Source organism: Prionailurus bengalensis, chromosome D3 (assembly GCF_016509475.1).
Source record: "Prionailurus bengalensis isolate Pbe53 chromosome D3, Fcat_Pben_1.1_paternal_pri, whole genome shotgun sequence".
In the NCBI taxonomy this organism is placed as follows: domain Eukaryota; kingdom Metazoa; phylum Chordata; class Mammalia; order Carnivora; family Felidae; genus Prionailurus; species Prionailurus bengalensis.
Window position 1 is genome coordinate 88,643,899 of NC_057356.1, and position 27,190 is coordinate 88,671,088.

The following is a 27,190-nucleotide window of genomic DNA, read 5'->3' on the forward strand; positions in this document are numbered from 1 at the left end:
CAAGTGCTAAAAGTAAAGCTGCTATGATCTTTGATCACAAAATAGATGTACACGTAGACCACTGGTATCAATGGAACATTTTACACTGTTAAGCATTCAAATTTTATATCATAAAATTTGACTTCATAGATTTTGACATAACATGCTACATTTAATTTGGATGAGATAAGCTATGTATTCATGCAAAAATAAGAGTGCACAAATTGCATAAGTACCACCAAATACTTAGCGTAGGAGTCTGAGTAGAATATTGCCAAATGAAATCAATCAGGAAATTACCAACTTTATATACTGACTTCGGTTATATCGAGCCAATCCTCAAGTGTTTTTATTATGAAAAACTTGCATTTCTTCTGCTCTTTTTAAAAAGCGTGGACTAGGTTTCGGATTTTAACTTTAAAACATGTAAAATTTCACTTCCTGATTTCACATCATTTTAATAACACCGTAGTACAATGCTTGATGGTAAGCAGGTGAACAATGTTTTGAAAGATATGTCTACGACAAATCATCATTCCATCAGCATTGAACCCACTATATTTCTGATTACGAAATATTACGAAACATATATCTCAAGAAATTATGAATAAAGAGCACATTCCTTAAAATATCAACAAGACAACTGCAACAAAACAAAACAAAACAGAATACAACAAGGTGGGAGAAGGAACCAAGGACATTTGCTTACCTTGAATTTTCTTTTTAGACCCTAGTTGTGTTGTATTCAGATTCATGTTTGCTTAGAGACCCAATGAGGCAGAACCTGGAATGTTATGGCTATTTCATTCAACAAAGTAATATTTGCACAAAAAATAAATATTCATACAAATACTTACTTAAAAGCATTCCTAAAAATTCTTAAAACTGTGGAAATAGGGTTTTTTCCCATCAGCATGCAAAAATACTAAATCAACTAAAAATATTTTAGGTTTTAAGATGCACTAATGAATTAAAAAAGTATGTACATTCATAAAGCAAACTCAACGCTAGTAAACATGCAAAAGAAAACATATATGATTTGGATTAGGGGACTTAAAATCGATTTTTTTTTCTGAATTAAATTTTCTTTCCTCAAAATTTTTACTAATTTTATGGCTAATAATTCGATACAGATAATAGTATCTTTCTGTTAAAAGGAACATGAATTAAATGTTGCTACTATTTTTCTCTACATTTAAATAGAAATGTTTTGTATTTTAGCACACCATCCTATTATATGCAATTTGTAACGTAAGTATTATGTGATCTGTAGAAAAAAAGGATTTCGGTAATTTCATTGTCATACAAAAAGTATAATACATCATATTGCAAAATATGTTATTTTTAATTAAAATTATTCAACAAGATGGGTTAACCATCTTGGTAAGGCAATTACTTCCAAATATCATTTTATATCTGAAAATATATTAAAAGTTGACGAGAGCAACATTTATGACCATGTGGATGCAAATTAGCAAGTCGTATTTATGATAGAAATTAAAACCCTAATCTGGGTAGAAGTAAATGTCATGTACGCGTGGGAACAAATGAACTATCTTTGGTCTGTGTGTGCTCACACACAAACACATGTGTACATAAACAGGGTTCAGGAAGCCTATGGATGACACGGGAAAGGAGAAGGAGGGGAAAAAAATCGAGATCCTATGGTTTGAATCATTAACAAAAAGAGAGAGTGAAAAATGCAGATCGACTAGAACACAATATTTTTGGAGGCATTTTGGTCCTCAGGTTATAGTCGTCATCAAAAAATCTACTGATACTGACCGCTGCACGGCTTTGTCGTGTCGGGACAGCCTGTGACTCGTCGTGGGCACCTCCTCGATCTCGTCGATGTCACAGGCATCTGCGGCATCCTGCGAGTAGCTGTGTTTCATGACGAGGATATTTCTTCTGTTCATGGGCGGGATGAGGGGTTTGATGGGCTGTGGGGGCATCTCTGTCAAGACAGAAGCATCTCTTGTGCTGAGGTTACTGCGGCTGCCCTTCGTACTGGACACGTGGGACCCACAGTGGTGGTCGTGAACGCACTTGGAAGAGGATCTCCGCAGTTTGTGGTAGTTTTCAAAGTCCTCTGCCACATCTGCAAAGTCAGCTGTAGCTCCTGTCCCTCTGAGAGTGCATAACTCATAATGGGGAGGTTCAAACACCTCCTGGAAAACTGTCTGGTCAAAGTCCGATTTCCTTTGGACATATTTTTTACGAGGCTGTTTGATCTGCACAATGACAGAAATGATAATAAGGATGATCACAATGCAGGAAGTCACTCCAATGACAGTCCCACTGGTGTTGGTGAGCTGGTCCAGCAGGCTGGCTTTCCTCTTCTCTACAGGTTGAGGAGAGTGAAAACAACAAACAAAACAAGAAACAATCCACCGCGTATTAATATGGTAGTCAAGGCGCATAGGGAGAACTTTAATAAGACGTACGCTGAGCATGGGACTCTTACAGGCTTCGAGTGACAAAAATGAATCTTTAGAAACAAAACCTTTCGCTTTTCACAGGGGCCCTATCGTCCGGCCTTAGAGACAGCCCTCCCACTGCCCAGCACCCCTACTTGAAACATAAAGATATGCGTGGAGAAGGTCTTACAAGACCTTCAGCATGACATTTGGGAATGGATTAGTAATGTTAAAAACGGTAAATTATTTTCCTTCTCATAGGTGTAAGGAAACATCCCAAACTCCACTAGTGGGAACGCAGACTTACCTATATGGTTTCAAATTTATTCCTGACATGGATAATTGAACTCAAAATAACAACAATATTCTGATATCAAAAGGTAATTCGATTTCTTTAAAATTTTTTTTTCAACGTTTATTTTTGGGACAGAGAGAGACAGAGCATGAACGGGGTAGGGGCAGAGAGAGAGGGAGACACAGAATCGGAAACAGGCTCCAGGCTCTGAGCCATCAGCCCAGAGCCCGACGCGGGGCTCGAACTCACGGACCGCGAGATCGTGACCTGGCTGAAGTCGGACGCTTAACCGACTGCGCCACCCAGGCGCCCCGGTAATTTGATTTCATGACAGAAATTTCTGGAATGGTGGCATGATGTCTTCCATGGGCCTCTTCCCCAGTGAAACAACCATAACTGGTAAAAGTGATTTAAATAAATAAATATAATATATGTGCATATATATTTTTTTGTCTGGAAATTATCTGGAAATATATCTGGAAATACTATATATATATATATATATATATATATATATATAGTTTCTGGAAATTATCTTAATGGAAAGAGCAAATGGAAGTACATTTATTCAAGAAAATTTACTAAATTTCATTAAGAACAGTGAGAATCTGGCCTTTGAACCCATTTCTCCCAACCCCACCCCAATTCACCATGATGGACACTTAGGGAGGTTTCAGACAACAGCACAGAGTTTCCTCCTCCTAAGCCTTCCCTTCTACAGCTGCAGTATCTCCCCAGGAGGAGCAAACCACTAGCATTTCTCACCACCCCCCTGAATCCCTAGTGCAGGTACTCTATCCTAGGCAGGAGATGCTGAGTTGTCAAGGGCTCCATTCCTCCTCTCAGCCCCCACTGGTAGGATGGAAGCTCTACAGGAGGGCAGCAGGCTGGGAATGCTTGTCTCTGAGCCCACTTGCCCAAGCTCACTCGTAGAGTCTGTCCGTCTGCCTGGAGGGGCAAGCTGATAAGCCAGAGGTTACCACCCTCGGGCAGTACCCTATTCATAAAGTAGGGGTGTCACTCCAAGACAAGTAGGTCACGGCCCCTGCCTCCCTCCATCACTCAGAGCAGTAATGCAGACGTTTTGCCCATGAAGACAGGTAAGTCAAGAACAGAGAGCGCCAGAGCTTTCCCCAAAGAACGTTACATTGTTTGGAACAGTGTGGAGAAGTTCAGGCCTAGGGATCTCCGAAACAACAGACATTCCCTGGTAAGCGATTAAGAGGAGACGATCAAGCTCTTCAGTAGCAACTAGCCAGACCTGAGAACGGGTAGAAGCTTAACGTAAAATGTCAGGAAAATAACTAGTAATTTAGAATAAATCATAAAGGCCGAACTCAAAGACTAATCCCACGACTGAATGGAATTGAATTGGGTCACACCTTGGAGCAATTTATACTCCTGGGAACTGTCCAAAATAACAGAGCAATCATTTGGCACTTGGTGGAGACTAACAGCTGGGTGTGATACCAACAGAGACACAAAAACAGCACAGGCAAAGGGATGGTCAGAGAGCGCCTTACTAAGCCAGGACCATCTGAGACCATGGCATGGTCTCCGTGGAGGAACGTCAGGACAGACATCACTGAAACAGGCCAGCCTGGTCTGTGCTCACAAACAAGTCAAGGAGAAAACAGAAGTAGCAATAAGCCCCGGGGAGGGAGGAATCAGTATCCAGAATTGCTACAGCACATTATTTAGCATGAAGTTTTCTTTTTTTATCTTCTTTTCTTTTTTTTAATGTTTATTCATTTTTGAGAGACAGAGACAGAGCATGAGCAGGGGAGAGGCAGAGAGAGAGGGAGACAGAATCCAAAGCAGCCTCCTGGCTCTGAGCTGTCAGCACACAGCCTGACACGGGGCTCGAACCCACTAACTGTGAGATCATGACCTGAGCCGAAGTCGGACGCTTAGCTGACTGAGCCACCCAGGCGCCCCTAACGTGAAGTTTTCAACAAAATATCACAAGGCATGCAAAGAAACTGGAAAATGCAATTCATACATGGGGGTTAAAAAGCCTTAGAGAGGGCCAAACAGCAGACTAGGCAGACAACGAGACAATGATTGCAAAGCGGTTGTTATAAAATATGTTCAAGGAACTAAAGGAAACAATGGTGAAAGGGGTAAAGGAAAATACGAGGAGAAATCCTCATTGTATGCAGAATAGCAATGAAGAAACAGAAATTATGAGGGGCGCCTGGGTGGCTCAGTCAGTTCAGCGTCCGACTTCAGCTCAGGTCATGATCTTGCGGTTTGTGAGTTCGAGCCCTGCATTGGGCTCTGTGCTGACAGCTCAGAGCCTGGAACCTGCTTCGGATTCTATGTCTACCTCTCTCTCTGCTCTCCCCTGCTCACTCTCTGTCTCTCCCTCTTTCAAAAATAAATAGACATTTAAAAACTTAAAAAAAAAAAAGAAACAAATTCTAAAAAAGAAAAAAGTGAAAAATCTAGAGTTGAGCGGCATGGTCACAGAAATAAAAACTGCATTTGAGTGACTCAGCAGTACATTTCAGCTGGACTAGGAAAAGAACAGCAAATGTGCAGATAGGTGAAGGGATGTTATGCAATCTGAAGAAGACTAAGAAAAAATAGGATGCAGGAAAGTGGGCAGAGCCTCAGAAAAATAAGACAAGCCATCAATGGCACCAACATCATGGGATGGGAGTAAAGAAGGAGAGAAAGAAAGTGCAGGACAATAATCACATACATAAAGGGCGAGGACTTCCTAAATGTGATGAACAAATCTAAAATCCAAGGATTTCAACAAATTCCAAGTAAGATAAATGAATTGAGACCCACACTCTGACATATGAGATTAAAGATGTTGAAACAGAAAATCTTGAAAACAGCAAGGGGGAAATAACTCATCACACAGAAAGGACTCCCAATCAGATTAACAGGTAATTTATCATCAGAAATCTTGGGAGGCCAGAAAGCAGAGGGTCGACAAATTTAAAACTCTGCAGGCAAAAAACAAAACAAAACAAAAACTGTTGATCGAAATCTAATATCCAGCGTGACGAACTTTCAAAAATGGAGATGAAATCGACATCTGCAGGTAAACAGAAATAAACATAATTTAATGCTGAAAGAATTTACGGCAGTAAAGGAAATATTAAAGGAAATTCTTGGGACCGAAACCAAGAAACTCCAGACAGTAATTCAAACCTACGTGAGAAAAGTAAGTACAAAGTGAATTAAAGTGGCAAATAAACACTGCCGATAAAGGCGATCATATACATAACTACCAAGGACGGTATAGTTGAATATATATTCTGCATTCTTCCCTTAACTTTTTAAAAGAGTAATATCATATGCATAAAATTGTACTGTTGGGCCTTTAACTTATAATATATTTGGTATTAATAGTACAAGTGAGTTTAGTAGGAGCAAAACTGTCTTGGAATAAGGAAGTGTCATCAGATGGTAATGTGAATTCACAAAAAACAAAGGAAAGAATGAGAAGTGGTAAGGAGGAAAGGGTTATATAATGAATTATGTGAATACATACTTGCTCTAAAATTATATAAAGTAACAACAGTGATGTATTCTTTGATTTGTAACGTACATAAAAGTAATATGTACAATTGTAATAGGTAAGAAGGAAGAGAGAACAGACCTACATAAGCAATGTCATTGGGATTAAATTAGTATAAACCTGCAATATATTTTGGGAAATTAGGCTATATGTTATAACCCCTAAAATAACCACTAAGAAAATAGCTCCAAAAATACATTAAAAATCACTAAAGGAATTCAAATGGTACACTGGAATATATTCACTCGGTGCAGAAGACAGCAATAAAGAAGAAAAGAGGAATAAAAAAAACATGGGACACAGAGGGGAAAAGAAAGTACAATGGCCGATGTAAATCCAACTATATATCAATACCAGCATTGAAATATGAAGGGATTAAACAATCCAATGAAAAGGCAAAGGTTTTCAGAATGGATCAAAAAATGAGATGCAACTATATCCTGTCTATAGAAGGCATACTTTGCATTCAAAGATACAGATGGACTAAAGGCCAATGGATGGAAAAAGATTGCAATACAAACCGTATTTATAAGAAATCTAGAGTGGATGTGCTCACATTAGACAAAATACTTTAAAGCAAAAAGTTATTAAAAACAAGAAGATCATTTGATAATGATTGATAAAAGGGTCAATCCATCAGGAAAGCACAATAATTTCAAACATGTACAGACCCAACAACTAAACTCAAAAATACATAAAATGAAAGCTTACAGAAGTGAAGAAAGAAGCAGTTCAACCATAATCATCAGAGGATTTTTTTAAAAATAGATAAAACATGGGGCGCCTGGGTGGCTCAGTCGGTTAAGCAGCCGACTTTGGCTCAGGTCATGATCTTGTGGTCCGTGAGTTCGAGCCCCGCGTCGGGCTCTGTGCTGACAGCTCAGAGCCTGGAGCCTGTTTCAGATTCTGTGTCTCCCTCTCTCTCTGACCCTCCCCCGTTCATGCTCGGTCTCTCTGTCTCAAAAATAAATAAACGTTAAAAAAAAATTAAAAAAAAATAGATAAAACATGGTAGGAAATAAAAACAGAAATGGAAGACGAACAGTGCTATCAACCTACATCTATAGCACAATTCACCTAACAATGGCAAAATGCATTCTTTTCCAGGGCACAGCAAATTACTTAGAACATACTGTAGGTTAGTACATGAAACTAACTCCAATAAATTACAGGCATACCTCGTTTTATTGCACTTCACCTTGTCCTTCACAGACATGTGTTTTTTTTAAAAATTGGAGGTCTGTGGCAACCCTGCATTGAGCAAGTCTATCAGCACAATTTTTCCAACAGCATTTGCTCACTTCGTGCCTCCATGTCACATTTTGATAATTCTTGCAACATTCCAAAGTTTTTCATTATTATTACATTTATTATGGTAACCTGTTACCAGAGATTTGGACTCGCTGAAAGGACTGATGATGGCCAGCACTTTTTAGCAATAAAGCACTTTAAAAAATTTTTTTTAATGTTTACTTATTTTTTAAAAAGAGACAAAGCATGAGTGGGGACAGAGAGAGCGAGGGAGACACAGAATCTGAAGCAGGCTTCAGGCTCCGAGCTGCCAGCACAGAGCCTGACACAGGGCTCGAACCCACAACCCATGAGATCACGACCTGAGCTGAAGTTAGACACTTAACTGACTGAGCCACCCAAGCGCCCCAAGAAATAAAGTATTTTTTTTAAATTAAGGTATGCACATTGTTTCTACAGACATATTGCTATCGCACACTTACTAGACTACAGAATAGTGCAAACAACTTTTATATGCACTAGGAAACCAAAATATTTGTTTGGCTCACTTTATTGCGGTGGTCTGGAACTGAACCCACAGTGTCTCTGAGGTGAGCCAGTAACAACAATCAAACCTGTAAAGGTGTGATCCCTTTTCAAAAAAGAATGAATCAGAAATCAAAATAGTGGTTCTGCCACCTGGAGAAGAGAAACCTGAAAGCTCATAATGCATATCCGTTCACATTCTCTTCCGTCCACTCTCATGTGAAATAGTCCCTATACATGTGGGAACCAATCCCGTTAGACAAATAAAGTTTCAGACTACCAGTCATTAACAGTGCCGATTTAAGATTCTACTGCACAAATTACGTAATTTCCTATCCATCCATTCAGAAGTGGCTCCTTGAATAATCACCTACTCCTACCCTCAAAATAATTGAGAGGCTGGGCCTTTCTCACTACGTCAACCATGGCTAGGGTGGCGATGCCTGTCTGCTTCTGTCCACAGAAGATGGTTTAATAGACAATACTGGACTTTGAACATGAAAGAGTTCATTGCCTGTTCCTTTTTCTTTGCCAATCAGGTAATAGTGAATGTGAGTAAAAGAATATACCTGGCATTTTCAGGTAAAACACACAACATTCATAGCCAAGCCGAGGACTGCTATCCAAGTAAACAGACCTTTGTGGACAGGCTAGAGAAGGGAGCAGGGGCCCTGGAAGGTATTTTCATGGGAAAGGAAGAAAAGCATTCGGGGAGCAAAATTGGAAGTCGGGGTAAGTGGCTGGGAGTACCTGAAAGCACAAATGTTCCTTGAACGCACTTGACCTCTAGAATGTGTGCTTACTATCCGATGAAGACATTGGAATAAGGGAGAGTTGCAGGCAGAGATGAAGGGCACCAGGTCTGATAGGAAAAACACACTGCACTAGGAAGCTTCATTTCCTCTCCATGGCTCTGCAGGCTCTCATGAGATGTCTTTAATGAGCATCCCAGTGTTAAGGATACTCTACTATGCATCAACGAATGAGGAAACTTCTGGTGAAAGCAAAGACTAAGGTTTACAAATGAAATACCAAATACACACGAAGCTTGAGACAGTTCATAGACAGTCCATTTTTAAGTCTGATACATCCAAGCACTGTAATAAACTTCTTCCCACTCTACAGGCAGAGGAATTTTGCAAATTTTAAGAACCGGTCTTTACCTTTACAATGATTTTCGTCCCAAGGATACACACAGTTCTGGAGTCCATTGCAGACCAGTGTATTGTTAATACACATGTTGCTATGGCAGAAGAATGTATTGCCTTCACAGGGAGCTAAAAATAAGAAGAAGAAAAAAAAGCAAAGAAAAAAGTTATAACGGTGATTCAGTAGTAAATCACTCTGATTGCAAATCAAAAAACAAAAAGAGGAGAATGATAATTTGCCATCAAATTGAGATAAACGAGCCGACATTCCATTCTCAGGGGTTGCTATTGTGGTAATTATTTCTCATGTTGTGAACAGAGCGGGCCCTTCTCTAGATGTGCTTAGCTTATAAAACTAGCACAGGAGGGTTTCCATGATAACAATGAAGTACATTATCTATATGGGTGTGTTCTTTTTTTTTTGTTTTTGACTTGCTGCATTCATTTAACGAAAATTAAGTGCCCACTACATGCATAACATGATGCTTTACACTGGAATTCTGTATGTACAAATTTAGTTGTATTATGCAAAAAGTCTTAATTTAATTAATTAATATCGAAATAATTTTGTAAAGCATATGTTTACAAAACACGAACGAAGAAAGTAGACCTTAAGCAAATCTCTATTGCGTTATTTGAACAAATGAACAAAACAAAAAATGTCAGGGAAATTCAGACCAAGAGAAAATTAATCCTGAACAACATAAGAAAAATATATATTATTCCCATCAACATGATTGATGAAATTAACCTACTTTCACGTATTTCACACATTCTAGTAACATTATGTTACAATGGTCCATGATCTCCAGATTACAATGTGCATTTAGGGTGCTGGGAGATAAAGGAATGATGCCCGGAAGGTATACAATACAAAGATATGAGAAATACAAGTTTAATGTAGCAACGTATAAGGTTAGATAGGACTTCCATATTAGGAAAATACATTCCTTTTTTTTTTTATCAGAGTAATAGGATGTTTAGAAAAATCAGTCTCTAGGGGCACTTGGGTGGCTCAGTTGGTTGGGCGACTGACTTCGGCTCAGGTCATGATCTCGCGGTTTGTGAGTTCGAGCCCCACGTGGGGCTCTGTGATGACTGCTCAGAGCCTGGAGCCTACTTCGGATTCTGTGTCTCCCCCTCTCTCTACCCCTCCCCTGCTCACGCTCTGTGTCTCTCTATCTCTCAATAATAAATAAACGGTAAAAAAAAAAAAGAAAAGAAAAATCAGTCGCTAGAGTAATACTGAATTAGGGATTATAGTTCACAGACGGTGCTTTTAACTTCACAATGATCCCACATATCTTCTAAATGTAATTTCTGTGTTTCGTGTTTTTTTTGTTCAGTAATTGTTCTAAGATCCTTTTAAGGATGACTATCCTAGAAAAGCATATTAGATACAAAACACATAATTTACAGTGGTTAGAAAATCGATCAATAAAGATTTACTAATGATCAGTATTGTCTAAATACCACAGTCATGTTGTAATGATTTTCACACCTTCAAGACTATATATCAACAGGTATTTTAGAAAGTTACCCTTTTTAGGTACATTTGCTATATTAACCACAGTGTCAAACAAATAATTTGCATAACGCAACTTGGTGTATTTTAACACTCTTAGAGAAATCCTAACCAAAAAACAATACAAAACAAAACAAAATGAAACAAAACAAACAAACAAAACACACTCAAGTCTTGCAAATCAGAAACACGGTGAAGATGTAGCTAACTCAAGCAAAGGGATTCCTTCTGGCTCTCCACACCCTTCCCCCTATCCTGCTTCCAGAAGACTAGTTCCTTCTTTCCTCGGCTAGAGTTTGACTTTATGGTCTTAAAGTCTGGCAAAAGATTAAAAAAAAAATGCAATAGTCATTTTCGGGGAAAAAACACATTAAAAGGTAGAAAATACATAGTAGTCATTTTGAAAAGGAAGTATCGTGCTTAACATGGGCTAGTGCCTTGTTAAACATCATATAAGCCTGTTATAATATAAACTTTAATGATCTGATGCATTATCGCAAAAATCTGCTCTTTAGTATGGAGCTCATTTTAAATTTCTGTAGTCAACCGTAATGGCTCTTGCAGAACAGATATGGTCTGTTAGGCAGATAATGAATGTTGTCAAACTGTGCACACAGAACGAAAAGGAGTTTTCTGCGAGTGGAGTGGTTGCAAAATGGTTTAGTAAAAAACCATAAGAAATACACACGTCCTAAGAGACGCTGGTGGTACTGAAAACAGAGTTATCAGGGCACCTGGGTGGCTCAGTCGGTTAAGCATCCAGCTCTTGATTTTGGCTCAGGTCATGATCTCACAGTTCTTCGTGAGTTGGGAGCCCTCATGTCGGGCTCTGAGCTGACAGTGCAGATTCTCTCTCCCTCTCTCTCTGCCCCTCCCCTACTCTCAAAGTAAATAAATAAACTTAAAAAATGAAAATACACTTATCCGCCGAGTGAAGAAAACCTTTAAGAGAGCACAAATACTTACTTCCCTTCCAGGATGAGTTGGAAAAATTAGTACAGTTACTATTAAGTAGGATGCATTAGATTTTACAATTTTAAATATGTGAATAAAAATGGCTCTGCATTCTGTAATTGAACAAAGTACAATAGAATACTCGTAAGAGCACCAAACTGTGAATTCCAAATGCTCCAAATGCAGTTGTGTTTGTAGTTCTGCTGCTTCTTGCTTGTGAACAACATCTCTTATAAACTACAAATCCGGGGGCGCCTGGGTGGCTCAGTCGGTTAAGCGACTGACTTCGGCTCAGGTCATGATCTCGTGGTTCCTGAGCTCGAGCCCCACATCGGGCTCTGTGCTGACACCTCGGAGCCTGAAGCCTGCTTTGGATTCTGTGTCTCCCTCTCTCTCTGCCCCTCCCCCGCTCATGCTCTGTCTCTCTCTGTCTCAAAAATAAATAAACATTAAACAAAAAGTTTTAAAAAACCCCAAAAAACTACAAATCCATGTGCCTGTATCAGTTATGATTAAATACTGGCGATTTCACTGGTAACGGGATAGGTAATCCAGGACGGCCAATAAATCACATTCCTGACACACTTCTTTTCATCCAATGAGCAGGCAAATGTGCCACTTAACCGGGATCATCTTGCTTTTTAAATTTTCTATTATTGCAGGTACTAGACTATCTTTTCTGTTATTTTTGCCAGTATTTACAGAATTGCTATGCAAACAAGATAAAAAAAGCAAATCTTGCAGCAGCTAAGAAACAAATGTGTCACAACTTACAGTCCTTGAACAAAAATAAATGTTGTTTCATAGACAACACCAAAAATACAACATAGTGGCTTCAGAGTGTTCTTGTTATTGTACGTCTGAATATTTCTCTCCTGTAAATGCAGATCTGCGGGGTGCCTGGGTGGCTCAGTCGGTTAAGCGTCTGACTCTTGGTTTCAGCTCAGGTCACGCTCTTACAGTTTGCGAGTTCGAGCCCCAAGTCGGGCTCCATGCTGCCAGCGCACAGCCTGCTTGGGATTCTCTCTCTCCCTCTCGGGGCCTCCCCCTCTCTCAAAATAAATAAACAAACTTAAAAAAAATAATGCAATGGTTCATCAAAGATTCCTATTTCTATCTCCTATTGAAAATAGCAACTTCCTGCCTCCCAAAGCAAGCTATGTTCTTCTTGTGTTTTCAAGGATGTCTGGACACACTCTGGATACTGACCTTATTTCCTATGACCCTCAGCACACTCCCGTTATCTGTGGCTCAGTGGCCAAACACAGTTCCTTCTCTCTCTCTCTCTCCTCTCTCTCTCTCTCTCTCTCTCCCTCTCTGCCCTGGAATATCCTTTCTCTGTTCTGTTATCCAAATCATATCTGCACTGTATTATCTGTACAGTTTTGAAATACTATTCCAAGCTACTGAGAAAATTATCTTTTTCTTAAATCCTATTATACTTATAATTTTAAACAGAGCTTGGCGGTTAGCATATGCTTATCATCTTTCCCACATGTTCTTTGAGACGAAGGGCAATGCCTTCAAAAATTTTTCATTTTTAAGCTCTCATACGGTTTAACGCTCCTAGGCTTATGGTAAATATTCAACAGAGAGGTTTAATTGATTAATATTACCGAGCCAAAGGTTAAGTCCAGCCAGGGTGCTAGCTGAGTATCCCAGGAAGCGGAAGACTCCAACAGGTGTGGTGAGTAGTGGAGAGCTAACCTCCATGCCATGAATGGTCTTCAAGGGCAGCCCGATTTGCGATATTCTCAGAGACTACAGCTCAGTGTCCTTTCCTTGGCTCGCTCACCATTGCTGACCCAGACACATCCTCCCAGTTGGCGGAGGACTGGTTCTGCTTAGAACTTCAGTATACGTTGCCAAAAGCTCTTGCCTCTTAAATACCAGCTTCCTTATTTCCTAAAATTATCTGGAAGAAGCTCAAGTGAAGGGTGGGATGCACGCACAAAAAAGCGGCAGCTGAGGAAACAATCCTTACGGTTCGGAGTACCTCACACGCCCAGTTCCCATGATCAAAAGAGTCTACTTCTTTCTGGAAGGAGGTTTTCTGTTGTCAGCGGAAGAGCAAATACAGCTTCACGTTGGCTTTTAGAAAAGGCACAGGAGGAACTATTTTCGTGGCTTTTTGTCTCTGAACTGCTTTTAAAGTGTACTTAGATACGATGACCGCGGCTCTTAAAAATCTCGATTCGGTGGAAGGGTTTATGGAACCTCACCATTTCGTTACCCAGATGCAATGCTAAGTATTTCATTTTAAGAAAAAAAAAAAAAAAGACAGAAACTGAGAGTAGTGGAATATTCGAGTCGGCCAACAGAACGTCATGTGTGCAAGCACAGCGTTGCTCCTGATTTAAATCATTCAGGTGACACAGAATGGATAGTCTGACACTGAAAAACGGGTCTTGCCTCACTGTTCCCTCCTCCCTCCTGCACCAGTACGGACGCATTCGGGCAACCAGTCTTTTTTTGTTGGCTGGTTGGTTTGCCTATGTAGGAGACTGCGCATTAGGATGAAGCTTCGCCTGTGTTCTGCGGACACTTCACCACGGGACGGAAGGATCCCGACAATGCTACTGTGGGCAGAGCTGGGTCTCGGCTGCAAGGAGTGATAATCCCTGAGGATAGGCCCAGTTGTCACATCTGTAAAAAGGGGATAAGGATAACACTTACCTAAGCGATTTAAGTACGCACAGAACTTAGGAGAGTGCCAGCCTATGGACACAAGCATTAGAACTGTGCGTGCAGCTGCTCCGGCAGGGGAGCATCGCACAGGAGCCGTCGATTCACAATGTCTGAGACTGAAACCCAGATCCATCACTTCCAGGTTGTGTGACCTTGAGCGAACGTGCCTCAAAATCCCCGGGTTTCAGTAACATCTATACAGGGGGCGAATCTTAACTACCACACACAGCCGTGAGAATTAAATGTGATCAATCTTTAAAACCCGTAACCACTGTTGTCCGAGCTACAGTAAGCACACATTAGCTCTTCTTGAATGACGGTAATAATTAGCCAAAATTAAATCAACCAATAAAACATACGATGTTAAGGAGATACAGAATAGACAAGTTCAGTGACCTAATATTACACATTCCCTAATTTGTGAAGTGAGGACGGTCATTCACAGAGATCTCGTCAACACCAAATGAGAATGCAAGCTGGAAAGAATGGAGCAGAGGTTTCACACATAACAGCGTGCAATCAATAGACTCTAAAAAGAGGAGTTCTACACAGAGGTGTTTACCTTCTTGTGTAACAAAAAAGCATAGCTGTTCTTTAGCTAATACAACGTTGTAAGAGAAATAATATAATGAAACGGGTTGTAGCACATAGCTCTATAAGCTATTACATGCAGGGGTGAGATTTAAAATATGTAACAATCAGTTCTTCATGGGACCCGACCAGGCAGATCCAATGGACACTGACCGCCACAGCTGGGTGCACAGCCTCAGCAACAGCCCAGTTCATACCCACTCGTAAGAGACTGGGGAATAAAGTCATGCGTCATGAAACATCACTTCCTCAAAAACGTGCGGGGACATTTATCTTCGTAAATTTCCCTAGCATATCTTTCTCCAAGCTGTTATCTTCTACAACCTCCATCATTCATTTACAAACATCCCGTCCCGAGTGCTCAGTGGACAACCCCCGTCTATAGGTAAAAAGTGGTTTCAAGTTGCTTCTAATATTACATGAAGTAACATAAGGGTAGGTAATACAAATAATGAACCTCACAACCTGTAGAAATGAAGGTGTTTATTCCTCTCTCTCTCTCGAAAGCAATCATATGAATTCAGTAATGTATTTAAATGTGAAAAGAGTCACTAATACACCACAAATCTGAAGCTCCAAGCTCTTTGATTCTATGTGGCTCTAGTATTTACCTATAAAAAGGAAAAAAAAAAAGTAAGTCTATATACAGTCTCCACTTTTTATAGGCAACTACACAATAAAGACAACTTTTTTTTTCTTTTTCAGTTTATTTATTTATTTTGAGAGTGCAAGCGCAGGAAAGGAAGGAAGAGAGGGAGAGAGAGAGAATCCCAAGCAGGTCTTGCATTCTCTTGAACTCGTGAAACCGTGAGATCATGACCTGAGTGGAAACGAAGAGTCGGACGCTCAACCAACTGAGCCACCCAGGCCCCCCAATTTTTTTTTACGTTTGTAAGACACTTTTCTAAGATATGTTCAGGACATTCCTGAAACTGAGCCTTGCTAAGTTATTTAAAGATCTTGGGAAGTATATCTCTTTGCTACACCCATGCCCAGTGTAAAATATCACTCAAGTTTTTAACTCTAAAAAAGTAACAGAAAATGATTGTTTGCTCGCTAACTTCAATAAAAGGCAGATTTTAACAAGTGTTTGTACTACTTTCCAGGAAGAAGGTTTAGATGTGTGTTATGATATTCCTTGATTCGCAGGAAAACAAGACCATGAGGATAATATGCATTTTCTAATTCCAAATCGTAAAGAGAGCTATTCTGACGCCATCTTGGAAGGCAAGAAAAGCGAGTGTGCAGAACTGATCGTGGTGTTTTGGTCCCACTATGAAATCAAGGCATATTCTTTTGAAGTCTCTAGTGATCTTATAAACTGAGGTTTGGACAGAAGTGACAGGAGTGTCCTGCAACTGAGTGACACGATTTTCAGGACAGAGAAACACGACGCACAGATGCAGGTTTCGAGAATATCTACGGGTACCTTAAATCCAGGCTTTAAATTTCAATTTAAAATACCGTAAGTGAACATTTATCCAAACATCTCATGATAAATTCTTTGGAAACACAAATTTTAATGCAACAATTTGCTCTAGCGGGAAGAAATGTATTGTGGATTAGTAAGTAAGATGAACTATGGTGCTCTTCCTTCCATACATCGGCTTTTGGTGGACCCTTGTTCACAGAGCTCTTATGCCACGAAGCCCGTTTAACTTTGTTTAATGCAGATGACTCCAATGTCATTAGTTTACCACTCGATACACAAGCCAGAACAAAAGAAAAAGCAAAATCTTGAGAAGTCTTGCCCCAGTGTTCAAAAATTATGGTGACAGATTTCTTATTTCTGAAGGGAACAGAGAATAAGATGAGAAATTACTAAGGTATAAAGTTGGGTGAGAAATGAGGACACAGATCACTGTAAATTATAAAGCCTCACGCACAAAGATACATCTGGAAAATTTTACTGGAAATAAGCCAAAATGGTGGCAATGACTATTTGTAGGATATTCACAAGTTACATTTAGCTTTTATTATAAATAATATGTAGATATATATATATATAAACGTATATATATAAATATATATTTAGCTTTTATTGTAAATAATATGTAGAGATATATATGTACACACACACACACATAGTAATTGGTAAAAATCTTTAACTTTTCATGAAAAAAATAGTATTCTTAAAAATCTATTCTGTCTTTCATATTTTAACTAGTAACATAGCAGTTTTCACATAACATCTATAACTTACTATATATTTAAACCCTTCTTTTGGGTTGTTTTGAAATCCTCACATGTTCCCATTCTCACCACTAGGTGGCGAGCATGCACCAGATTCCCTGAAATAGCATTTGACTCTATTCTGATGTTGAAAATCCTACATGCGTCTGAGACATTTATGCCTATATGTTGCTGATCTGTAAGCAATAAAAACTTCAGTAGAGACCACAAAAATAATTTTGAACATATCTGAATTAGGTAAGGGATGATGAGAGAAAGAATAGCAGTCACACACTAAGTGTAAAGAAAACTGCATTTAAAATTTTAATAAAGAATCATAAAACATATCGGCTGTAATGTTAAAAGTCTATTCACGAACATTTGATCATTTTTCAGTATTGTGCCACATGTTTATAAATTTTGTTCCCTTTTGGTAATTAATTTTTTTTAACTTATAGTAAGTTTTGTTAATGCCAAAGTCACTAAAATTCCTTCTCACTTATTAGTGTTATATCTCCCTAACTGCTTTCCTTTTTATTATTATTATTATTTATGATCATTATTATTTTCTTTTTTTTCATCTTTAAACTCCAGTACAGTTAGCATGCAGTGTTATATTAGCTTCAGGTGTACAATATAGTGATTCAACAATGCTGTACATTACTCAGTGCTCATCATGATAAGTGTCCTTTTAATCCCCTTTCCCGATTTCACCCCATCCCCACCTATTTCAAATCTCCCCTCTGGAAAGCATCAGTTTGCTGTCTGCAGTTAAAAATCTGTTTCTTGGTTTGTCTCTTCTTTTCTTTATTCATTCGTTTTGGTTTTAAATTCCACACATGAGTGAAAACACACAGTATTTGTCTTTCTCCGATTCGCCCATTTTACTTAGCATAATACTCTCTAGATCCAACCATGTCATTGCAAATAGAAAGATTTAATTCTTTTTTATGGCTGAGTAATATTCCATTGTATATATACATACCACCATCCATTCATCCGTTGATGGACCCTTGGGCTGCTTCCATATCTTGGCTATTGTAAATAATGCTCCAATATGCATAGGGGTATATGTATCTTTTCAAATTAGTGTTTTGTCTGATTGCATTCTTTTTCAATTCAGAAATCCACTAAATGCTACCCTCAGGAAATATTGAAACAAAATGGAAAATAAAACCGGGCAGATGTCCCTCTGAAACACTGATATTTCACATCCTTGTGCTTTGTGGCTAATGAAACGATCAATGGTAGGTGAGTTCAAAGCCAAAGAACATGCTACTCCATCAAGAAAATTTGGAAATGGAAGTGATGCTTGATCCTACTTTTCTTTTAATAATAATATCAGCTAAATAACAGCTCAAATGCTCCCTCGTGTCTCCCAGCACCTGACCCAAATCTCATTCTCTCCATCCACATTCTCCGGCTTCTTGCCTCTCTCAGATTCTTCGGATTTGTTTGATGTGAAGTTTGTCAAAAGTTCACCGCCTCTGTGGGTGCTGCCACCCGCATGCACACACACACGCTCACACACCCACATCACCGAGTCTTCTACCTCTGCTCACTTTTCTTTCCCATCACTTCTCCAATCTGAAGTTGGGATGGAAATGGTTGCAGGAATGTGTAGAGCAGCAGCAGGATGAGGAGACAGCTTAGAGTACATTGACGCGTCCTTGCTTCATTTGTAGAATTCAACTTTTATCAGCCTTGAAGACATTGACTTATTAAAACTTTCTGATAGTCTGGATGCTCTAGAGCCTACCGCTTTGCCTGAGAGATGGAAATAAAGCTTATGTTTATCATAAATATGGAAATGTGATACATATCTGCATTAAATATTTAAGTAATGAATTTATGCTAAAGAGCAAAATCTAGTGCACTTGGAAACGCAATTACTTTTATTCACTAATAATTTTAATTGATCTAGATGACAGAGACGATTTTCCCTCTGCCTCTCAGAACCCTGCAGTCAGGTCTCCAGGGTAATCATGAGAGGCCCCCCTTCTCTTCTCTATCCCAGGGGATCCTGGGAAGCCTGCAAAGCCTCTGACACTCTATTTTCTCCTGGGCTTACCCTTCCAGCTCTGACTCCCATCTGAAGTCCAGATTTATACCATACCAGCAAATCCCGACATAACTTCTTCTTGGGATTCTAAGTACCATCTTAAGTGAAACATGGCTAGATGGTACAGAAACAATGGTGACCTTACTCCTCTTTAACTACCCCTTCCCCACATCATGCTTCCACTCACACACTTTCCTGATATTAATAAGGGCCATGAGTTATTAACATTAAGGCTGCTAAGGCTGAAGGGTTAGGGTCTTTCTTGAGTCTTTTCTCTTTCAACACCCACGTCCAAATAGCCTTTAGTTGTGTCAGCCTTATCTATCTATCATCTATCTATCTATCTATCTATCCATCTATTTATCTATTATCTATCTACCCATTATTGATCTATCTATCTACCTATCTCTTATCTATCCATATATTATCTATCTATCTATCTATCTATCTATCTATCTATCTATCATCTAGCTAGCTAGCTAGCTATCATCTATCTATTATCTATCGATCTATTATCTATTATCTATTATCTATTTATCTATCATCTATCTATCTCTTATCTCTCTACCCATCTATTATCTAGCTAGCTAGCTAGCTATCATCTATTGTCTATCATCTATCTATCTATCTATCTATCTATCTATACATCTATTTATCTATTACCTATCTATCCATTATCTATCTATCTCTTATCTATCTATCCATATTATCTATTATCTATCGATCTATTATCTATTTATCTATCATCTATCTATCTCTTATCTCTCTACCCATCTATTATCTGAGTTCTTGTTGCCATCTCCATTGGTACAAGTGGCTCATGGCCATTTTTCAACATGGTTTTCTATATCAGATCCATGGACAGAGCAGCCAAAGGAAATTTGGTCATTTAAAAGTATAAATCAAACCACTGCCCACCCCTGTTTAAAACACTCCAAAACCTTTCTTTAACAGAGTGAATGCCAAACTCCTCAATACCCCTTGTGCTCATCCAACATCTCAACTCAGCTACCTCTTCAACTCCAATGTCACCCACCATAACCATGGCGCACTGAGATCCACACCCTTCTCCATCATGTTCGTCTAATTTGTTGTTTTTCCAAATACTTATTAGGACTTTAATTTATCTTCTTAAATTCACTTCTCTGTACATCATTTGTCTCCTCTTATAAAAATGTAAGGCAAAGGAGCTGTCTTGCTCACTGCTGTATAACTTGGGCTTTGAATAACAAACACATGCCATTTTGGAGGTGATTAATAAATACCTACCAACTGACAGATATCAGAACAAAACTTTTTCAACAGTAAGATAGACATGGAGTGCCATCTTGCCATTCTATTCTGACAACGATTTTATTTTATTTTTTGAGGTTTTAAGAAGTTTCTATTTTTTCATTTCATTTTTTTTATTTTTAATGCAATTTATTGTCACATTGATTTCCATACGACACCCAGTGTTCATCCCTACAAGTGCCCTCCTCAATGCACATCACCCACTTTCTCCTCTCCCCCACCCACCATCAACCCTCAGTTTGTTCTCAGTACTTAAGAGTCTTTTATGGTTTGCCTCCCTTTCTCTCTGTAACATTTTTTTTCCCACTTCCCTTCCCCCCTGGTCTTCTGTTAAGTTTCTCAAGATCCACATATGAGTGAAAACATATGGTATCTGTCTTTCTCTGCCTGACTTATTTCACTTAGCATAATACCCTCCAGTTCCATCCACGTTGCTGCAAATGGCCAGATTTCAATTTCTAAGAAATAACTAAACTTTTTTAATGAATTTAATGGAAGAAAATAGCTAACACGTCAGAGATATCAATTATGAGTAAGCATCTGAGTAGGAATTCAAAGCCTTCAAAAACTGGATTGAAAAGTGTCTAGCTTGTTACGTTTGATTCAAGATATTCTAATTCCAGAAAAATATAATGGAAAAAAATAAATATATTTGGCCATCTGAATTGTCCCCAAAACAAATGTTTTGTTTTTCCCCAAATAAATGGAAAAATTTCCCCTGCCACCATATTTTAAACTTAAAATGGCCTTCAGGCTATGCAATTAGAGAAAATGACATTTTATTTGAAAAATGCTGACCAGATTTCAGGCCAGAAATAGATTTGTGCCTCTTCTCTTCATCTCCTTTATCATCTTCATATATTTTTTTGAAAGATCAATATCTGCCTCCAAAACTCTATGTTCCAATGTGACTTAGTTATCTGTCAAAAGATTTCGAATTATTAAGATGAATTTTAATCTCTTTTTTAAATACAAGAAAATCTATTCACAAATTTCAATTTAATCCCACTCACATTTATTAGATTCCCCCAATATTTCTGCTAGAATTGCATATTGCTACTGTCCCAAAAAGACAGCATATTAAAAAAAGAAAAAGCATCTTCATGAGAAAATTATATTCCACAGATAGAGATCATTTCTTTCCTCACATAGGACATGAGACACATCGTGATCTTATCCATTCTATTTGATCCCAAGAATGAACATATATTTGTATATTATAATTATGTCTGCCTTGGGTCAGCTACATGATGATTTATTCATCATCCCTAATTAGATAGGTCTACAATTACCATAAGGGGGATATTGCATTTCCTTGGGGTCTGTAGTCTGATTATTACCAGTACTCAGACATGGATCTCAGGGTTTGTTTTCATGACTGGTGTACATGTCTATAAGTTAGCTGGTTGAGACATGCTGTTCCGTTAAAGTCACTAGATTTGGTTTCATTTTTGTAAGTGCCAAGTCCCCAAAGCGGGAACTGAGGGAAATAAAGATTAGGGTGGAGAAAATGAATGGGCCATCATAGCCTCAACTTTGTGATCCTCCTAGTTCAAAGGCTAACAAGTCAGAATAATCATTTTCTGTCTCCATACAAGTACCCGCAATCTACTTCCAGTGATAGACATAAACTACAACAGCTGTAAACTGAGAATCAAAGAGATCAATACATGTTATCCCCAAGGATCCTGCCAAAAACTACAAGGAATTTGCTGCCTTTATTCTTGTCCACAACATCTCTGGCAGACTGACAACCTCACCAAGACAACATTGATCAAAACATTTTGATGGGGGGGTGCCTGGGTGGCTCAGTTGGCTAAGCGTCCCACTCTTGATTTCAGCTCAGGTCACAATCTTGCGGTCATGAGGTGAAGTCCGACCTCGGGCTGTGTTGGGTGTGGAGCCTGCTTGGGATTCTTATTCTCCCTCTGCACTGCCTCCTCTCTCTCTCAAAAAAATAAATAAAAAGTTGGTTGAAAATTCTGCAAATATTTTCTAAGTAATTCAACACATACACATGGAAATCAACATTATTTAAAGGAAGACAAATATTTTGGTCTAAAAAATCATTCAAGAAAATTGATTTTAAATTTTAATTATTCCACCAGCCTATAAATCTATAGACATACTTTAAAAAAAGGAATTTGAGCCAAGTATTACTTCCAATATTAAAATATTTCTGATAGTTATCCTCTTTATGGTACAACCGGACTCAATCACATGCTTAAGAGGAAGGAAGGGTAGGTCCTTGGCAGACTATACAATTTTATATCATTATCCCTTGCTCAAAATTCTCATTATATTGAAAGTAAGAAACTCCTGACTATAAAGGTTTCAGTATGTTGGTATCCCATTAATGGACACAATAGTTATCACCAACCATTTACCATTAGCTCTGTTTTGAACACATATATTTAAAACTCACAGCTACTCTATACCCTCTCCTTCATTTTCTGGAAAAGAAACTGAGGCTTAAAGTCAAGGTGTTATAGATAAGAAAAGAGAGGAATTAACTGTCACCAAATGGGTACTCTTTCATATATTTTCATACTATTTTGATTTTTTTTTATCAATTAAAACACTTTAAAAATTCTTTTAATGTTTATTTTGAGAGAGAGAGAGAGCAAGGGAGGGACCGAAAGACAGGGAGACACAGCATCCGAAGCAGGCTCCAGGCCCTGAGCCATCAGCACGGAGCCCGATGCAGGGCTCAAACCCATCGATTGAGAGATCATGACCTGAGCTGAAGTCGGAAGCTTAACCAACTGAGCCACCCAGGTGCCCAAAACACTTTTTTGAAATGATCTGTAATTTTGTTTTGAAAAATGCTTAACATTAATTTTAGAATTCAAAACACATACATGCATGCCAAAATTATATATTTATATATTTATGATACATTCTCTTCTTGTACTTTTCCTGTAGTAATAAAAACATTCAACTTTTAAATAATTTCATTATATAGAAGAATACATATTCAGTAGTAGGGCACGAAAGGGACATGTATTTAGAGATACCATTACCATTTGGCATTGTGTACCTTTGGTCTTCGAGTCCAATAAACTTTATTTTTCATAATTTTAGGTGAAGAGTTTATCAATTTAATAAAAACAAACAAATAAAAACAGAATAAGAACAGCAAACCTACTGTGGTAAGCTGAATAATAGCTCCCAAAGATGGCCACATCCTAATGCCCCGAATTTGTGAACGTTACTTGATATGCAAAAGAGACTTTGCAGATGTGATTATGGGCTTCAAAATGTGGAGATTATTCTGGATTATCCAGGAGGGGCCAATGTAATCACAGGCATATTTACAGAGGAAAGGAGGAGCTCCAAGGGACAGAATGTGATATATAACAAGGAATACAAGAGAGACAAAAGGTGACCTTGCTGGCTTTGAAGGAGAAGGAGCTATATAACCCACTCGATGGGAAGAGCACAGCTCTAGAAACTAGGACAGGTGAGGGAATGCATGCTTCACTACAGCCTCTCAAGACAGTGGCCCTGTTGACACCATGGTTTCAACCCAGTGACATCTATTTCAAATAATACATTTTTTGTTGATTTAAGCACTAAATGTGCTGTTGGAACAGCAATAGGAATGAGGCCAATGTCCCTATTTACACCAGTAGCTAATTTCTCAGAGGAATCAGAACACGATCCACCAGCCCCTGTAGATGTAACTATGGCCACACAACACCGCAACAGGGGCGGGAAAGGCCGAATTGGGAAAAGAGTGAGATCTCTGACATGAGTAGCCAATGGCTTTTGACTAGAACACCCTGCAAGTCATAAGTCACGATTTGCTATGAAATGGTCAAGAGCAACATTTTCTAACTACTGACATCATTTAAAATTAGAGCAAACTCAAAGATTCACTCATGGCACCCAGAGGAAGAAGGACTGATGTCACCTCTAGTGCTCCAAGGACATTAGAAAAACATAGGCTTAGCCATCAGCACCTGTCATGTCATAAACAAGCCATCAGGTGAGTGTCTTGAGGGTGAAACGTGGAGAAATTCTAGTGTAAACCATGGTGATTATTTAGTCTGAAAGAATAGGTCATTAGATAGTGACCCGTCCTCACCTGTTGGTATAATTACCACCTCCCAGAAAACTCTATTGATTAGTTATCATTTCCTGACATCATAGATGTGTCTTGATTTTCCCAACATAGAAAAGAACATCTATATTCTTGTTTTCTTGGATTTAATACATTTCTTTAGAAAGTCATATCAAAGTTATATTTATTGCTTTTAAAAAAATGTTTACCAAAACAATAACTGTTCATTGTAGAAAAATCATAAAACACTGAAGATCAAAAAACCTCGACACCTAAAATTAATCACTATTGCTACCTTAAATGAATTGCCTTCTACACACATGCATTACATATACAGCAGACACTCTATATTAAATATTTATCACATATACTTACGATATACTTTTATGTGTGTTTTGTTTGATATTTGCTTTGAGAATTTTGTTTTTTTCACATAGCTCAATGTTTGTATCGTTCTAACACAGCGTCTAAAGAGTTCAAAGAATATGTACAGGTTCCAAGAAGCATTTAACCAAGCCACTTAATTTTCATTGGTTGAATCCTTTTAAACATACTTATCACTAATATATACATATATGTTTAGATTAAGTTTCAGATCAACAGAAGAAAGCATGCATATATTCTCATTCTCACACCATCTACAAAACTGGGTATTTTATTATTGCTATATTTTTGAACAACTGAATAGATAAAAACAGGCCTGATTCCTACTGGAATTTGCATCTCTTTGTTTACTAACACAGACCAGTGTATGTTTCCTATACCAACAGGCCATTTCTGCTTCTCTATGAATTAATTTTTCACTTTATTTGCCCCATTTTCTTCTCATTGGCTTATATAACTTTCTCAAATTGTCTTACACAATCTTTATTCTTTTTAAAATTTTTTTAATTTTATTTATTTTTGAGAGAGAGGGAGAGAGCGCGCGCACAAGCAGGGGAGGGACACACAGAGAGAGGGAGACACAGAATCTGGAGCAGGCTCCAGGCTCTGAGCTGTCAGCACAGAGCCCGAAGCGGGGCTCGAACTCACGAACTGTGAGATCGTGACCTGAGCCGAAATTGGACACCCCGCTGACTGAGCCACCCGGGCACTCCAATCTTTACTCTTCATAGTTAAGAATATTTACCCTGCTGTTTATGTTGCCAATTATTCAATTCAGCTTTTCCTTTTTTATTTTAATTATGTTTTTATATTAACGCCTATCTTACTTTTGATGCTTTTATATATGATACATCCCCTAGCCACACAGTGTTTTATGTCTACTTTAGAAACAGGTGCCAAAATAGGACACATGTGCAGCAAATTTGCCAGCATATTCTGCGTCGTACTGATATTTCTATATATGCCATCTGGTATTTATGCAGCTGTATGACAGATATAAGTAAATATTTCCTGTATTAACAAAGTAGTCTTCAATGTTTCAAAACGCACCAACTCTTAACAGTGAGGCATGGAGATCTCTACATTAAAACAGCAGTTTACAATCAGCAGCATGGCTTCCTCTAATGAAGGTCATTTTCTCTCCTGGGTGAAATGCAGGAAAACACCATGCCTTTGGATCTTATCATTTACCCCAAACTTGTAACTGTGTTGGGGCTTGATTTTTCTAGAGAGCAAATGAAACATTATTGTTGTGAGTTGATGATCATCAATATGTTTTGGTGTGTATTCTCAGAGAGCTCCCGAGCTCAGTGCACTTGGACGCTTCTAATCAAACATCTCTGCAGCTTTTCACCCTTAGGATCCACCAAATTTAGTTTATTGAGGTCACAGAACAATTTTACTTGTATCTTGCAAAGTTGGGCATGTGCACTCCGGTGGACAGAATGTAAATTGTGGACACAAGAGACAGACGGCATGCCAAAATATGCTCCAGACAAGAAACAATAATAAAACTAAACGGTGAAATAATAATCGCTCACTGTGGCCAAAGAGCAAAGATCCTACTAATGTAAACAAATGCTGGAGAGAGAGGAAAAAAAGACCCTATGAGAAAAGAGTAAGGCTTTTTAAAGTACAGTGTTTCAGTGGATAGTTTACTAAAGTCAATGAGGAAGTACATGGTGACGGGGTGGAACAGAGTACCAGATGTAAATGAACATGTTCTGGAGTGAGTCACAAGCTCATTCAGTTTGAATGAGTGCGGTAGCACCATAAGAGGACCGAACATCCCATTCATCTCTGGGCCATCAGCGGTTGGGTGCTTACGCATTAGATGAAGGAACAAAATGGCGAATGGAAGGATTACAAGTAAGTATCAAAAAGAAAAAAACACTGATGCCTAGGTTAATAACATAGTGGTCACTCTACTTTCAGGGTCAAGCTGATGTTAGAGTGATTGTTTTTTATATCTTTCCTACAATTCTACCTTGGTGCATCTCCTCAACTACCAAATCTAGAAAAAGCACGGAACCAGTTAATAAATCATAATGTATCAGTTAATATATGTAAGTGACATATACAGATTGACATCTGGATTATCTATGGCCTTCCAAAGTGTATATTGTTACAACAGGAATGTGTTTTGGTTTTCTATTGCGAAGTAACAAATTACTACAACCTTACCGCCTTACATTCAGGTCATTGGGAGCACTCAGTCTCTTGGGTCGCTGGACTGAGGCTCCCCCTTTCTCCCTGGCTCTCAGATGGGCAACATTCTCGGCTCCCAAAGCCTACCCCC

General features: G+C 38.6%; 1 protein-coding gene across 7 annotated transcripts in view; it reads right to left on the reverse strand.

Moving 5' to 3' along the window:
* NETO1 (neuropilin and tolloid like 1) overlaps positions 1-27,190 on the reverse strand; it is a 127,534-nt gene that overhangs the window by 15,967 nt on the left and 84,377 nt on the right. For 5 of the 7 annotated variants that reach the window (XR_006294021.1, XM_043559080.1, XM_043559079.1 and 2 more), the window contains exons 8-10: positions 9,172-9,285; positions 1,765-2,323; positions 689-763 (exon numbers count right to left, since the gene is read on the reverse strand). Coding sequence is in view for 6 of the 7 variants with exons in the window: in XM_043559080.1 (XP_043415015.1) it covers positions 703-763; positions 1,765-2,323; positions 9,172-9,285 (734 nt within the window). In the remaining variant the exon portion in view is untranslated. Of the gene's footprint in view, positions 1-688; positions 764-1,764; positions 2,324-9,171; positions 9,286-16,564; positions 16,704-27,190 lie in introns of those variants that run through there. The other 2 variants (XM_043559081.1, XM_043559082.1) reach the window with 2 other exon arrangements.